At 50.9% G+C, this 17,171-nt stretch overlaps 1 protein-coding gene across 1 annotated transcript in view; it reads right to left on the bottom strand.

The window, feature by feature from the left end:
- LOC103255041 (myosin-11) overlaps positions 1–17,171 on the bottom strand; it is a 124,205-nt gene that overhangs the window by 47,566 nt on the left and 59,468 nt on the right. The window contains exons 6-10 of the mRNA XM_021709948.1: positions 15,356–15,376; positions 13,197–13,289; positions 9,281–9,344; positions 6,274–6,372; positions 1,564–1,707 (exon numbers count right to left, since the gene is read on the bottom strand). Coding sequence (XP_021565623.1) covers positions 1,564–1,707; positions 6,274–6,372; positions 9,281–9,344; positions 13,197–13,289; positions 15,356–15,376 — 421 coding nt within the window. The remainder of the gene's footprint in view (positions 1–1,563; positions 1,708–6,273; positions 6,373–9,280; positions 9,345–13,196; positions 13,290–15,355; positions 15,377–17,171) is intronic.

The raw sequence follows: 17,171 nt of genomic DNA, 5'->3' as shown, positions 1-17,171 counted from the left end.
TGAATGGATGGGTGGGTGGATGGATGCATGGGTGGGTGGATGTTTACGGAAGGATGAGTGGGTGGCTGGGTGGATAGGTAGGTAGATGGATGAGTGGGTGGGTGGGGAGATGGATGGCTGGAAGGGAAGTGCCAATCTCCACTCAGATCACACTGAGCTTTTCTTTCCTTGGGGTCCACCTGGGCCCTGACACAGATTTCTGAAAGGATTTTAAAGGACAGAATCTCCCTTCAAACAGGCCAAGGGATGGGCTTGGGAATTCCTGAGATTCAGTGAGTCACAGCTCCACCAGCAACTTGCTATATGTTACTGGGTAAACTCCTTCACTCCTCTGTGCCTCAGTTTCCCCACCTGCAAATCGGGGACACCAACAGGATGAGACCTCAAGACCTTTTAAATCCCTAGACCGCACCATACCTGAAAAAAATAACACATAGAAAGCACGGAGCGTACAGCTTTGTCACTTCATGTCACCACTTTAATATATTTAAATTAGTAAATATATAATTAACTCAATATATAAAATTAAATATATATAAATATATATACATATATATGTCTCCACATAAGCCAATGTTTTCCTAAAACACAATTTAAATGGCTCCATTGTTTTCTTTCACAAGGACATTCAATAACTCAATAAGCCCTCTATCAATCCACATTTTTGTTTGTTCCAGATTTTTATTATCTAAGTGAAACTATACTGAACAACCTAGTGCACTTTAAAAAATAAAGGATTTAGCAGATGCCTGGCACACAGCAAGTACAAAATCATTATTTGTTGTTGTTTTAAAGCAAGATTAGAAGCAAAATTGACCTGTGTCCCAAATACCATAAATCATTCTTGAAGGGCCCATGTCATTGAGCCAGGGAGCCCGTCGGCATTGGATTCTGACATGGGACCTCGGTCAAAGCCCACGAGCACCCTCCATGTGCCCAGTGACCCTCAGAGCCTTCTTTTCCTGGACCCCAAGTCATCCTCCAAGGAGCTGCGCCTCTGTGTACCATATTTCAGCAACCACAGCGTTGTTCCAGGGCTGTAGAGGGTTGTGGACGTGGGAAGGAAGGGACATTTTCCACAGTCTGGCCCAGTGTTCCCAAAAGAGATTAACCTTGAACATGGGGCCACATCTGACCCAGAAGGAAAAGTGTTTCTTAAACCCTAGAGTCAAGAACTCAGCCATGCTGCTGTCAAGAAACTATAACCTATGTAGAAACTATGTGGCTGAGAGATCGACAACAAGAAATCAGGTTCTAGAGAAATCTTTTGAGCTCCTAGATTCCACTGTACCTGAAACCCATCTCCCTGAACTTTTCAGCATTAAGACTAAATCACGTTCCCTTTTGATGAAGCCAATTGGGTCCACTTGCAATGGAAAGAGCCCATTATACAGCCACATCTATGAAGCACCAACAAACCACCTGGAATAAAATTCATTTTCCTTGTCCCCCTTTTGAGATGTTTTAGGAGGTAGGGAATTCAGAGATGAGACATCCACCCTGATCATGGAAGAGTCCTTGACTGGCCCAGCGGTACCCAGAGCCCAAGGCTAGGTCTCTTACCCAGCTGTTCCTCGTCATTGAAGCCCATGATGGCCATGGCCTCCAAGGTCTCCTGGAACATCTCATCATCCTGGGCGGCTGGGATGGGCACAAAGCCGTTGGAGAGAAATGTGTAGTTGCTGAAGCCCTCCAAGAGCAAGTCATCTGGAAGGAGAGAAGGGGCCAGGGGTCAACAAGGCTCACTTCCACTTTTAACACGAGATGGGGACCTGGTCAAGGGTCTAAGCTACCATGGCTTCTTTCCCTTCCTCAAGGCCTGGGTGGTTTAAAACCTTCCTCCTGCACCTCTATGTAGCTTGCCCCATCAGCCTTGCATAGCGGTGCAGGTTGTGCACTGCTCCAGGGTGTCTGGCAACTGAATTCCAGTCTTGGCTCTGCTTGCTAAACCACAATCCCTGATGTGGGGTCTCACTCATTGTCCAGAGGCACCTTACCTTCAGGAACAAAACTATCTGATGAGTTCGATCCTCGTTTATTCAGCCATGCCTTATCAAAATCATACACGCACAAGAATGTTACCAATTGATTGTTATCCAAGGTTGATAACGAAAGATGCCATCTGCTCACATCCCTTCTCTAACACCTACCCTATTCGACAATGCCTGCTTTTGATCTGTTTCTCTTTTAGCTATTTCTTCAAGCCTATTGTCTTTCAATTCAATAGGCTTGCTGTATCTACTAGTAGATGATAATGCACATACTACTATGCATTTCATATCCTAGACTGTTTCTGGATGTGTCCGATTTTGAGATTACCTATTGACTTCCTGCTGTGGTAGATGAACATTTAGCCTTCTTACACCACCTTCCCTCCCCCCAGCTATTTACAGGTGAACCAATCAATAAGGCAGATCTGGCCCACTGCTATTCTTGTAAATAAAGTTTTAGTGAAACATAATCATTCCCATTTCCTTGTTTATTCTCTATTTGTTTTTAGTTAGAGTTTCACTCTGTCGCACAGACTGGAGTGCAGTGTCATGATCATGGCTCACCACAGCCTCTACCACCTGGGCTCAGGCAATCCTTTTGCCTCAGCCTCCTGAGTAGCTGGGACTACAAGCTCACTCCATAACGCTCAACTAATTTTTCGAGACTTTTTTTTTGGAGAGATGAGATCTGTGTTGCCCAGGCTGGTCTCAAATTCAGTGGCAACAGAAACCGTCTAGTCCTCAAAGTCTAAGATACCAACTCTAGCCCCTGTTGACGTGATTGCACCTCTTAGACGCGGTTCTCTGTGCAGCTGTGTTTGGCAGCTCCGTGGCCTTCGAGCTGCTCAGTCCCCCAGCCCCGATGTCTCATTGTTCATCCTCTTGCACCACTCGCTGTAGTTCTCCCTCCAGCACAGCACGTACCTGCTCAGATCCAGCTTTAACTAGACCGCATCTGATTCCACTTTTGGAAGGACATCCGGGAGACACTGTTCTTTTTTTTTGAGTTGGAGTCTCACTCTGTCACCCAGACTGGAGTGCAGTGGCTGCTCCCGGCCACTGCAGCCTCGACCTGCTGGGCTCCGGCGATCCTTCCGCCTCAGCCTTCAGAGTAGCCGGAATTACAGGCGCACGCTACCACGCCCAGCTAATTTTTTGATGTATTGTAGAGATGAGGTCTCGCCTGCCCAGGCGGGTCTTGAACCCGCGAGCTCAGGCAATCCACTCACCTCAGCCTCCCAAAGTGCGGGATTACAGGCTGAGCCACCGAGCCTGGCTTTCTTTTTTTTTGAGTTGGAGTCTCACTCTGTCACCCAGACTGGAGTGCAATGGCCACTCCTGGCCACCGCAGCCTCAACCTGCTGGGCTCTGGCGATCCTTCCGCCTCAGCCTTCCAAGTAGCTGGAACTACAGGTGCGCGCTACCACACCCGGCTAATTTTTGATTTGTTGTAGAGATGAGGTCTTGTCAAGTTGCCCAGGCAGGTCTCAAACCCGTGGGCTCAGGCAATTCACTCACCTCGGCCTCCCAAAGTGCTGGGATTATAGGCGGAGCCACCGAGCCCAGCTCTATCTTTTTAAATGAGGACCTCTGATGGGTCCAGTTGCTTGGAACTCCCTGAGAGACTCTCCAGATGACACTGATCCAAGATCCCAATTCACTTGAGCTTTTGGATTTGCCAAAATGCCTGATGACCCAAGTCACAAGGATTTGGGTCTTTGCCAAGATGTCATCATCCGGAGTGGGGATACATTTGGGTACATCTGAGTCTCTCCTAAAAGCCTCACCGATTTGCAGTCCTGTCATCAGGAATGCTGACAGCCCCAGGAAGGCTAGTTGTGAGCCCTAACTTGCCCCACTTCCGGAAGACTAGAGACAGAGCACACACCTGGCACCCAAGCCACCAGACAGCCCAGCTGTTGACTCTGGTGCTGAATAAAGGGAAGAGAAATATCAACATGCCTCCCTGGCCCATGCCCTAGGACACTGCGCTGTAACTACTCATGTGCCACAGCTGCTGGTGCAGAACATCCTTCCAGCAACCCCATGATCAAAATCCACCACCTCACACCACCCCCTCCAGAGGCCAAGCATCAAGGAGAGTTCCGCCACAGATGATGCCTCTGCGCTCGCGCTCTCTCTCTCTTTCTCTGTCTCACACACACACACACACACATATCCTTTTGCTAATTTTCTTTGGGGTTTTTTGTTGTTGTTTTTTGTTTCTTTGAGTTGGAGTCTCACTCTGTCGCCCAGGCTAGAGTGCAGTGGCATGCTCATGGCCACTGCAGCCTCAACCTGCTGTGCTCAGAGGGTCCTTCCACCTCAGCCTCCCAAGCAGCTGGAACTACAGGCGTGTGCCACCACACCCAGCTAAGTTTTTTATTTATTGTAGAGACCAGCTCTCACCAAAATGCCCAAGCTGATCTTGAACCCCTGGGCTTAGGCAATCCTCTCGCCTCTGCCTCCCAGAGTGTTGGAATTACAGGCGTGAGCCACTGTACACAGCCCAGTAATTTTCTTAATCATAATAACTAACCCTGGGCCACCCAGCTGATGGGAAGCAAGGTTTGTATTGTTCTCATATAAAAATATAGACAGACTTCTTACTAGAATGTAGACTCTGCTGAGGACCTATATTCACAGGTTCATTCCTTTTATCAGTTACGTGACCTGCATATTCTTTTTTTGTTTTTTAGAAAGCAAGATTTATTGAGAAGACAGAAAAGCTCCCACAGTGGGAGGGAACGCGAGGTGGTTGCCCCTTGCATATTCTTTTAAGAGTTAGGTGACTACACATTCAGAACTTATAATTTCCTACTGGAGTCTACTATACATTATATTGTACTTACATGAAAAAAAATTTTTTTATCCACAACAGACATCAGCAAACTTTGGCACACAGCCTGTTATTGTAAATAAAGTTTTATTGAAACACAGCTCTGCTCCTTGATTTACGTATGAGGGGGACCCAAAAAACCTGGAGTTATCTTTGGGAGGGCGGGCCCTTTGTAGTACAGGCTTCCCTCTGTAGGTAAGTGGTCTAGGAACCTATCTGCATCAGTGTACCAGCTAGTGCTGTTGTGAGAGGCTACATTCAGCTTCAGCAATTTTTTTCTTTTTTTAGATTCTTTCAACCCATTTGCTCACTTTATGATGGGTGATTTACGAGCACAACTGCCCACACCATGCTAAGTTTTCAGCAGTTTTTGACCAAAATGAGCAAGGCCCCTGTGCCCCCACTTCCCTATTCATACCAGCTCATTCTCATCCCGAGTGACTTTTTCTTGTTTCCCCAGATGAAAAAAGTCCTCAACGGGAAACATTTTGCCAACATGGAAGAGGTGAAACAAAAAATGGCAGAAGCACTAAAAGGCATCCAAATTGACAAGTTCAGAAACTGTTTTGAGCAGTGGAAAAAGCATCTCAATGGGTATATCACATCAAACAGAGAGTACTTTGAAGGTGAGTGAAGTTTATACATGTAAGAATACAAAAATTTTTATAAATAAATCCCAGGGGCTTTTTTGGGGTCTCCTCTCACATCTATTACCTATGACTGTATTGCTGTTATTTGTTTTGTTTTCTTTTTTGAGTCAGGATCTTACTTTATCACCCAGGCTGGAGTGCAGTGACACAATCATAGCTCACCACAGCCTCAACCTCCTGGGCTTAGGCAATCCTCTCACCTCAGCCTCTCGAGTAGCTGGACTACAGGTGTGTGCTACCTCATCCAGCTGATTTTTAACTTTGTCATAGAGATGGGGTCTCACTGTGTTGCCCAGGCTGCATTACAATGGCAGCACTGAACAGGTGTGGTGGAGCCACATGGCCTGCAAAGTCTGTTGACCCCTGTCCTCCAAAGCCTACTTCAAAGTCACGTTCAAGACATGTATAATGAAAACCGCTTAGTTCTAAGGGTTCTGTAAATTCCTTATAAAATCAAAATGCATCTTGGTTACATGCAAGCTTTACAAGTTGGCAAATAAGGTAAATGTCTCCCTTCCTTCCTAGAAGGCACAGCTTGTCCTTCCGCCCAACTGGACAAGATTAACTGATGACCTAACACCTGCTTGGAGGTGACAGCTACTCCATCACACAGTAGGTGCTCAGTAAAGGAGCATGACTCAACACAAGCCACACCTGCTGGAAGGAGACACATCTGCCGCCCAAAGACACTGTGCTTCCTCTGGCAGGATCTAAGACTGTCAAACGGCCAGGCCCCCACCAGGACCCTGAGGGAGCGGAGACTGAGGCCTGAGGCCCCTGCCATGCCACTCACTTTTCATCTTCTCCTTGGCACCGGCAATCATGTAGTAGAAGATGTGGAATGTTCGCTCGTCTCGGGCTTGGCGGATTGCCCGTGACTTCTCTAGCAGATCTGGATGGGGTGTCAAGGGTCCTGGGGCTGCGCTGGGTGTTCCCCCTCAGAGAAGCCTGACCCTCCCCCTACCATCCCTGTTGTCCCATCTGCCAGAGGAGAAAGTGGGGAGCTCTGAACAGTTTTGGAATGGGTGGCCTTCCTGCTGGGTCACATGGGCTGATCTTCTTTCTGGTTCTTTCGTTTTTGTTTTTGCTTTTCAAGCCAGAGCCTCACTCTGTCACCCAGGCTGGACTGCAGGGACATGACCATAGCTCACTGCAGCCTCAACCTCCTGGCCTCATGTAATCCTCCCACCTTAGCCTCCCAAGTAGCCAGGACTACAGATGTGTGCCACCAAACCTGGCTCACCTTCCAGTTCTGACCTGGGACCAATGATGTCTAACTTTGACCATCACCCCTGAGGCCAGTGGGACCACTGGGCATAGTAGCAGACCTCAGGCCGAGAGAGGAAGGAGGGGAACAAAGCAAAAATGAAGCTCTTAAAAAGCTCCCTGATGAAGGCCACAGTGGGAGTGGTCATGAGATATCCCCCAGCTCCATCACCAGCTCCTCTTCTTCAAAACGAGCTGTCGTTGGATGTCACAGAGCAGAGACAGTGACACCCGCTGTGATTCGTCATCCTTGTGCTAAGTGCTCGTGGGCACTGTCTCAGTTAGGCCTCATGGACTAGCCCTGAAATAAGTGCAACTAAAATCTCCATCTTCGATACAGGGAAAGTGAGGCTTAGAGGGGCGGGATCATTTCTCAACACCCTGTAGCTAGGAAGTGTCAGAGCTGTCCCCAGCACTCTGTGTTCCAAGAGGGGGGTCTGACGGGACTGAGGGGAGAGAGAGAGACTGTGACCGTGTCCTACTAATTTAAGGACAGCTGCTCTGCCTTGGTGGGGGGATAGGAGGGCAGTGGGGAGGGTGTGGGGTGGTGTGGAGGTCACAGGGTCAGGGATGGTGGGGGAAAGGCTGGGACACCACAGATGGGTGGGTGGGAGGCAGGGAGACTGAGTGGAGGCCAGCCTGCTGCACGGGGTGGGTGTTCTTAGTGCCAAGCTGAAGCTACAGGATGGTGGGGCAGCCTCCCCCGCTGCGCCCAGTCAGTGGGCAGAGCCTGACCTGGCTGGCGGTGACTGGCCCGCCTTCACCCACCTCTGCCCCAGAAAGTGGGTCCTCAGACTTTCCCGTGGTGCTGCCATGGCCGTGGGGGGCTTGTGCAGACCCAGTTGCTGGGCTCTCTGCGACCCTAGAGCCTCTGATTCAGCAGATCTGGGCGGGGCCTGAAATCCACCTTTTTTTTTTTTTTTTTTTTTTTTTAGCTTCGGGGATTCATGTGCAGCCTTATTACGGGGGTGTACAGCATGATGCTCATTTGGGTGGGGTTCACACTAACACAACTGCCACTGCCTGTCAGAGGTTCACCCAGCCCTGCCCCGCACCCCGGGCCACATGCACATCATCTCATGTCACCTCCCCACAGGTGCTGTGATCACCCCCATTTTCCAGGAGGCAAAACTGAGGCTCAGAGAGGTTAAATGACTCGCCCAAAGCCCCACAGTTAATAATATGGCAGAGCTGAGAACCGGCCTCAGATCAGTCCAGGGGATGGGGCCCTCCATAGCCTTCGTTCATCCAACATGCAGTGAAGACACCCCCAGTCCCCGTCTTGCTAAGCACAAGTTCCCCAAGCAGCTGGGACAGCACAGCCCTGTGTCTGGCCTACAGCTTTTGAGCTCAATTGGTTGCGGACCTTCCACCAGCCCCCAAGTCCAGAGATGTCTAACTTGGCTCCATTTCACATACAGGTTCTGGAAAGATGTTCTACCTGGTCTCCACAAGGTCAGTGTTCCTCTGGGAAAATTCTGTTTTCACCAATTTCCTATCTGTGGAATGGAGCTGGTCATAGACCAACCCTCTAAGGAGGACCCAAGACCCTATGTGCGGCATTAGACAACAAGAATTCATAGGATGGCGCAGTGCCTCACACCTGTCATCTCAGACTTTGGGAGGCTGAAGCAGGAGGATTGCTTGAGCCTACGAGTTCAATACCAGCCTGGGCAACATAGTGAGACCTCATCTCTACAAAAAAAATTTTAAAAATCAGCCTGGTGTGGTGGCACATGCCTATAATTCCAGCCACTCAGGAGGTTGAGATGGGAGGAACGCTTGAACCCAGGAGTTTGAGGCTGCAGTGATCCCACCACTGAGACCCTGTCTCAGGCAAACAACTAAATTAGCTCCTGTCTAGAAGTTATCACAAGGAATCTTATATCAGACTTAAAAAAAAAAAAAAAAGGGCAGGCCATTGCCTTACTAGACTCTGGTGTGGCCATGAGTTATTTGAGCCATGGCCGTCACCATGTTTCGTGGCTTTGGCTCCCTCCCCTACCTTAGGGAGGTGAATATCCTCTTTCTCTAACTTACTTTCTAAATAAACCGTATTTTCTAATCTTAAAAAAAAAAAAAAAAGTGGCATTCCTATGATACCAGGCGATAGCCAGGCATGGTGCTGAGAGCTTAATTCCATTATGGAGTTAATTCAAGGAATTAATCCAATCTGTGCTCACAGCCGATGGCACCATTATCATCCTCATTTCACTGATGAAGCACAGAGAGGTTGAATAGCCAGCCCAAGCTCACTCAGCTAGGGAGAGGTCAATCAAGAATCAGATGCAGGCTATCTGGGGTGCAAACTCAGGGTCCATGTATGTGCAGCCACCATACCACAACGTCTGCTGTTAGGGCAGGTGACCCCAGGAAGACTTGTTCTGGAAGGACCCCAGAGCCTGGAGAGAGCAGGGTGGCTCTGTGCTGCTTGTGGACCCAGGACTCCCACCCTCTAGGAAGGAAGCTGGTGATTGGTGGCTAGGGGTGGGGGCTCAGGGCTCTCGGGTGGCCCAGGCTCAATCCAAGGATACATGTCTCAATGTTGGCTCCCACGATGTAACCGGTGACGTCGAAGTTGATGCGGATGAATTTGCCCTGCAACAGGAAAATACAGCACACGGTTGGCCCGCCAGCCTAGGCCCAGGCCCACACAGCAGGGAGAGAGGAAGAAGGCATCCTGGGGCATTGTGGGGGGAGATTTCTGTGAACACTCAGAGTCTCCTGGGTCAGCTTGCTGGAAGGAGTTGACATCAGCTGAGCTGACCATCCCATGCCCGGCCGTGACAGAACTTGCAAAACACTGCCTCAGATCAATGTCACCATCACCTGGTTCTTGCGGGGACTCTAGATGATCACTGCTATCCCCATTTTAGAGGTGGGAAGACTGAGAGAGAGAGATTGAGTCATCTGTCCAGTGTGACACTGCTCCCAAGAGGTAGAGTCATGAGCAGGTAGGTTTTTCCCCGGCCCCTGGCCTATCCAAGAACACATGGCACTCCCATCATCTGCTGCGGATGGAACCTCCTCTGTGGACAAGTGCACATGTGTAGTGGCTATGCTGTCCCCACAGGTCCTATGTAGGATGTCTCAGGGGCATGATCGGGCCACGTCACTGGCTTTATCAGATAGCCCCATTCAGAGAAAATGGTCCCAACCACCTGCCTCAGCTGAGCCATAGAACCAGGTACTGTGGCTCATGCCTGTAACCCCAGTAGTTTGGAAGTCTAAGGCTGGAGAATCACTTGAGGCCAGGAGTTCGAGACCAGCATGGGCAACATAGCAAAATCCCATCTTTATAAAAATTTTTAAGCAAACAAAACAAAACAAGGACAGAGCCCAGTTCTTTCTCTGTTGACGTTTTTCCGACTTTCTCAGTAGCGGACAAAGAATGGTCCTTTCCCCCATGCCGTGGTACACACGATAGGAGGTGTTCATCTGGTGGACACAATCCCCTAGGCACACTCAGGCCTTGGCAAAACCTTCCCACTTTCCCTGTCAGGAAACAAAGTGGCAGAATGAGTTGGGCGACCTCATCAATGTGGCTGCAGTGCACAGCCCACTGGGCAGGGAAGGCCCAGGCCCGCCCTGCGCTCCTTCCAAGAAGGCAGGGCGCGGCAAGGGGAGGACGCTTCCCGGGCTCATCTTGAAGGTGATCTCCCTCGCTACGAGTCAGAGACCAAGCACTGAATGAAACACATGTGTGCAGCCTCTTAGGGGAGACGGTGCATCAGTCGCAGGGATGTGGGAATCTGTGGAAAGGATGCAATGTCACATGATAGTGGGGGCCACTGCTCGCAGAGCACAGGGGACGAGGGTGCTTCCAGTGTCCTGCAGTGACTGAGAGTCCTGGGCACCAAGATGTGTCCACATCCGCTATGCCCTTCGAATGTACCAGAGGTGAAAGCATATTTGTCATTCATTGACCTAGAACTTCACTCTGTTTTACATAAAAGCACGACAAAGGTTTTTCAAATGTTGGTCTCATATAAGCATGTCACATCTGTGTAACTCTATAAATCACTTTTTTTTTTTTAGTTGGGGTCTCTGTCACCCAGGCTGGAGTGCAGTGGCACAATCACAGCTCACCGCAGTCTTGACCTCCTGGGCTCAGGTAATCCTCTCATCTCAGCTTCCTGAGTAGCTAGCACTATGGGTACATGCCACCACACCCAACTAGTTTTGTTATTTTTGTGGAGACTAGGTCTTGTTATGGTGCCCAGGCTGGTCTTGAATTCCTGGGTTCAAGTAATCCTTCTGCCTCAGCTTCCCAACGTGCTGAGATTACAGGTGTGAGCCACCATGCCTGGTCATTCTTTTTTTTAAAAAAACAGGGTCTCACTCTGTCACCCAGGCTGGAGTGCAGTGGTATGATCATAGTTCACCACAGCCTTGAACTCCTGGGTTCAAGCAATCCTCCCACATCAGCCTCCTAATTAGTAGCAGGAACTGCAAGTGCATACCACCATGCCTTTTTAAATTCTAACTTTTAATTTTAATTTTTGTAGAGACAAGTTCTCACTATGCTGCCCAGGCAGGTCTCGAACATCTGGCCTCAAGTGATCCGCCCTCCTCAGCCTCTCACAGTACTGGGACTATAGGCGTGAGCTACCACACCTGGCCTATATCCGTGTAACTCTAGGAAGATTGTCCTTTGGTTCAGAGCTTCACTGAAAGTCAATCACCATTCTGAAAAACCCCATCCCAAGGGCATCCGTCCCCAGACCGCCCCCTCCCTTGTTTTGGTGGCTGTCGCAGTGTCAGTGATTCTGGATATAGATGTGTGTGACCCTTTCATTGTCTTCTGGTGTAGCCTGGCCTGAGCCTTGGTGTGCTGAGATGCACGTTTTATTGTGGATGTCTTATTCGATTTCTCCTTCATGCTATGCTTGGGCACTGTGCTGATGGGTATTCATCTGATGTTTGTGGGAGGTAGCATTATCTATGGCTCGAGTCTAGGCGCAGAAAGGCAACATCACACCATCATTGGTTATGGAAAAATAGGCCTTGGGCATCCCGGCTGGGGCCACCGTGTGAGTGTGCAGCACAGCAGCTCTGGGGGGCAGAGTGGAGGTTTCTGTGTTTCTCATAGGGCCCGTGTCAGTGAGCCATGGCTCAGAAGGACCCCCACAAACCAGCAGAGGCCCCCCACTACCGGAATGCAGCAGCACCTTTTCTCTGATCTTTCCTTCTTAAAATATCTTTCTGGGCCAGGCGCCATGGCTCATGTCTGTAATTCCAGCTCTTAGAGAGGCCAAGGCAGGAGGATTGCTTGAGCCCAGGAGTTCAAGACCAGCCTGGGCAACATAGTAAGCCCTCCAAAAAAATTTACAAATTAGCTGGGGGTGGTGGAGCACACCTGTAGTCACACCTACTTGGGAAGCTGAGATGGAAGGATCGCCTGAGCCCAGGAGGTCAAGGCTGAGATAGCCATGAGCATGTCACCTCACTGCAGCCTGGGCAACAGAGATCCTGACTTAAAAAACAAAATGTGTCCATGTGTCACCAACCACCCACTTTTGGAGGTCTCCTGTCCCTGCTAGGCCCAAGAAAGAGCGGGGAGGCCCTCGGAGCCTGGGAAAGTGCACGGGTGACGGTGACTCCTCCTGCCTCATGGCCTATCGGCTCCCCAACCAGACCACACGCTTCATGGGGGATGGAACCACATCTGAGTTGCTCACCACCATCCTGCGAGCCTAGCTCAGTGTCTTGTATATAGAAAGTGCTTAATAAAAATTAACTCAGCAGGTGAAAAAAAAAAAAAGAGAATGGTGCATATAAAAATGCCTACCAGAATGACTGTACACAGTAGGCATTTACTAAATACCTGTTGGAGGACATATGTGCCTGGTACGTAGTTGGTGCTCAAGTCATGCTTTGCTGCATAAATGAATGAGTGCTGGATGTATCTAACACATACTAGGTGCTCAGGAAGTATTTGTCAAATGAACAGTGAAGAAAGGAAGGAAGGAATGAATGAGAGGATGAGAGTTAGAAACCCTCGTAAGTGCTTAATAAAAATTAACTCAGCAAGTGAAAAAAACAAGAGAATGGTGCATGTAAAAATGCCTACCAGAATGACTGTACACAGTAGGCATTTAGTAAACACTTGGGGGATGTATGTGCCTGGTACATAGTTGGTGCTCAATTCATGCTTTGCTGCATAAATGAGCGTTGGGTGTGTCTAGCACATACTAGGTGCTCAGGAAGCATTTGTTGAATGAACGGTGAGGAATGAATGAATGAATGAGGGGATGAGAGTTAGAAGCCCTTGCAAGAGTGCAAGGCCAAGACAGGGCCGAAGATGTGCAGCAAAATGCTGCTGGCACACACCCCTCTCCCTTCAGGCTTGGACCCCCCACACGCACACGTTCTGTGGTCCCAACAAGAGATGACACACACGCAGGGCCCAAGTCTTTTCTGGAAGCCCCGCGAGGCTGCGTTACTTACAAATCGAGACGAGTTGTCGTTCTTGACTGTCTTGGCGTTGCCAAACGCCTCCAGGATGGGGTTTGCTTGCAGAAGCTGCTTCTCCAGCTCCCCCTAAAACCCATTCGCAGTCAGTTACCGGGGAATGCAGCCCAGGCCTGTGGCTCGGCCCTGACCCCACAGGGTCCTCGCCTCCCTCCACCTAAACCCAGTGCTAATGGCCAGGTTTACTCGAGGGCTTCAGAAAGAAGCAACTGGCCGAGCGCTCCAATAGCTAGATCATCTGCTCCCTTGCAAGGCCATGTTTTTCAAGACCAGGGCCTGCTCATCTCTGCAGTGTCACTGGCCCCAAAGTGGCTGCATTGCAAAATGCCAGGGATATCATTTATCCTAGTGAGTGGCGTCCCACGGAGCTGCACAGTGCGCAACCCGCCCTGCTGTACATGGCGGTGCTGCTGCTGTTCATGGGGAACAAGCAGCTTTCTTCAGGCTAAACCCCTAAGCTCCTCCTTCTGATCGTTTTCGTGCAGTGTATCAAAGCTGCAACATGTCCTTTCTTCCAATGGAAGGCAAGTAAGAAATGTGCAAAAACCTGCCGGGAATCTTTTTAACCGACTGCAGAACAAAGCTTCAAAGCAGGTTGCCTGAGCTCCATTCATCGGGTTAAAGGCAGCTGAGAGGACGCAGCAACCCGCCGCCCCCTCTGCGGGGCCTCCCGTGCAGATGTGGTCACGCGATTAATCAGGGCGGGGAAGGCCAATGGGGTAAGTCAAGCTGGGATAGCGAAGAGCTGCTCTGCCTTAGCCCCGCAACGTGGCGGCTGCAGGTGGCCGAGGCCCCCTCCAAGCTCTTCCCACGGCCCCTCCGGGGTGCCCTGGAGCTTGGAGCCTGCTCCTGTCTCCCTCCTGCCTCACCTGTCTTATTCCTCCAGGCAGCTGGGCTGGGCAAGACAGACGCTGGGACAGAGTCTAGAGGGGACGGGGTGGGTGGGAGGGAACAGCTTCCTCCTCGATGCTCTGTTTCCCAGGGCATCCTGGGTAGCTAGACTAAGGGGACAGCCAGGAAGCTACTGCTTATTTCTGTGTATTCACGTGTTCTGCTTCTTGGTAGCTCCCGAGAAGGAAGAAGCAAGAATCTCATCCCCCTGGGAATCCCAGCCACACATGGAGTCCCAGCCATATGTGGAATCACCCCAGTAAGGCTTGTGGAAATTTACAACAGGAGCCACGGCCTTTTCTTGGCTAGTGGGAAGACTACAGGAATCACTTTCACTACACAAACTTGGGGTCCCCCATGCCCACCAAAAAGCCTCCCTTTCTGGAGTGGGGAGGGTTGGAAGGTCCTTGCAAGAGGACTTCGTCCCATTTTGATGAGACTGTGGCCCAGAGAAGTCAAGTGACTCGGCGAGGTCCCACAGCAGCAGATCCCAAAAAAGAACTCTGGTTTTCTTTCTGATCTGTCTCACGGCTGCCCAGGGTCTAACTAAGATGGATGAAGTGTGACCTTTTGGGGAGCTTCAGAAGATCCCTGAGAATCCCTATGCCAGCCCCCCAAGCTCTGCGTTAGAAGAGTTCACATAGGCACGGGTCTGAGCAGGATCGGGTTGTGCGTCGTGTAGCTGGGGCCTTACCGCGCCTCCAAAGCTAGTGCACTGCGGACACCAAGGCTGTTCCTGGAGCCTGGGGTCCAGCAACCGGCATGCAGAAGACAGACACACACTGCACACACATGCACGAGGACACACAGTGCACGGGGACAGGGCCGGGGGACGGAACAAAGGGCAATGGCAGGAAGAGCGGTTAGAGGCATGCACAGCCATGCCACCGAGCCACTGTCAGCCAAGCCAGAGACACTCCAGGCCTGACAGTCCTAAGACACTCAACCAGACGGGACAGATGTCTCTAAGTCATACCAGCCAGGGGGACAGGCGAGGGACTCATCCTGAACTGGGAAACCCGCTCCAGGCTGGACACCGCCCTAGGGACTCCCGTGGGAGCCCTGTGGGTGGCAGGCGTCCCCCATGCCCCGCCGGCATGGGACACCATGGGACGGCATCTCGGGCTGTGAGACTGGGGGCTGCCTGTCCTACCCTGGGCTATGGGACGGGGTGTGCGACAGGAGCATGCAGATATCACACTCCGTGCCTCCCGCACACGCTGGAAAACACGCCCGTTACTCACGTAGGCAAAAGACGGGCCTTGCTGCGGCTGAACAACAGTGTGAAACAGACGTCAGTGGCACATCCATCACACGAACACCAGGGGCTGGGGAGGCAGGCTTCCATCCCCCCAGTGGTCTGGGCCTCCCAAGAAGCTGGGACAGAGGCTCTTGCACCTTGATTGTTTCCTGTCTCTCTGTTTAGCTAGTTGTCTTTCCTCCCTCCCTCCCTCCCTCCCTCCTTCCCTCCCTCCTTTTTTTGAGTTAGGGTCTCACTCTGTTGCCCAGGTTGGAGTGCAGTGACACAATCACAGCTTACCATAACCTCGACCTCCTGGGCTCCAACAATCCTCCTGGCTCAGCCTCCCAGAGTGCTGGGATTACAGACATGAGCTACTACATCTGGCTAATTTTTTAATTTTTTGTAGAGGTGAGGTCTCATTATGCTGCTCAGGCTGATCTCGAACTCCAGAGCTCAAACTATCTTCCTGCCTTGGCTTTCCAAAATGCTGGGATTATAGGTGTGAGCCACTGTGCCCAGTGCTACCTCCCTTTTCTAAGACTCAGACATTTCAAAGTTTTCACAATTGCTGGGGCCGAGCTCGGCTCTTTAAAATGGTATGCAGCGAGAGAGTGTCTGAGATATGTTTACATATGCCGACCAAAAACACATCTGGCCCTTGATAAGAATCAGCAGTGACTGTTAAGCATCATCTCCTGGCTTTACTAGGGGGACAGGGAAGGCAGTGGGAAGCTGGGTCATCACTGCCACACCAACACTGGGCCATTTTTTTCCACACATGTGGCTAGAAACCAACTCGCCAGAGACAGTTCTGGAAGGCAGGACCTCAGGTGCCCTGCACTTGTTTGAGGAAGGAAAGTTCCCCAAAGCTATAGCCAGTGCCCACCCCAGATCTCCAAGGGCCTCCAGACAAGCTGGCCACTGTGATGGCCCCAGAGTTGCCTCCAAGGGCCGGAAGAAGGATCTGGAGTGGCAGGAACTGTAGACAACCATGCCACGGTCAGATTCACCCCCTCCCACCATCTTCCTGCCCCCAAACCTTCAGCCAGCTGTAGTGGGCCCCTGAGTGCCCACACTCTGAACAGATGAGGTGGGGCAAGGAGAGGGATGGAAGGGAAAGACGACACTTAGGAGGAATGGTTCTAGAAATGTCCTTCCTTCCTCCCATGCCCTCAGTCCCATGGCCACCCTGTTTACTTGTGGGATTGCTGTACAGCCAGCTCTTTCTTCACGGGCCTGGAAGCTCAGAGAACAGCATGGTAGCCTCTGGGACGTGTCACAGGACATCACCCAAGGGTGCCTTGCACGTAGTAGGTGCTCAGTCTTCAGGTGCCAAGTGCCCTTGCACCAGAGCCCACATGCTGAGTGGCACCAGTATCCCCATCCCAGGAGGTGGGGACATGGGGGAGGACCAGGAAGACCCCAGGGGCACCTCAACCAAGGGACTTCACGGAGTGTCACCAAAAGGAGCGGTTCTCAGTCAGGGACATCTGACAGTGTCTGGGGATGTTTCTGGTTGTCACAGCGGGGGTGGGGGGTGGTGACTTTTGACACCTCATGGGTGGAGGCCAGGAATGTCTCCAAATACCCCACAGTGCCCCCACCCCAGAGAATCACCCATCCAACAAGGCATAGGGCTGATCCTACAAGGCCTGGCAGGAGCAAGGTCTCATAAGAAGGGAAGAGGCTCGCTCCCATTTCATGAAGTAGGAGGGTGCGTCCGGCTGAGGCAGGGAATGTTCCAGACCCCTCTCTGAGGCAGAGAGTTCTAAGTCTCCTCTCTAGGCCCCTCTCTGAGGCAGAGTTCTAAGTCTCCT

This window comes from Carlito syrichta, unplaced genomic scaffold, assembly GCF_000164805.1.
Source record: "Carlito syrichta isolate Samal-C Ts95f unplaced genomic scaffold, Tarsius_syrichta-2.0.1 Scaffold287775, whole genome shotgun sequence".
NCBI lineage: Eukaryota > Metazoa > Chordata > Mammalia > Primates > Tarsiidae > Carlito > Carlito syrichta.
Note: the sequence above shows the minus strand (reverse complement) of the source record. Positions and strands in the feature narration are given on the sequence as shown.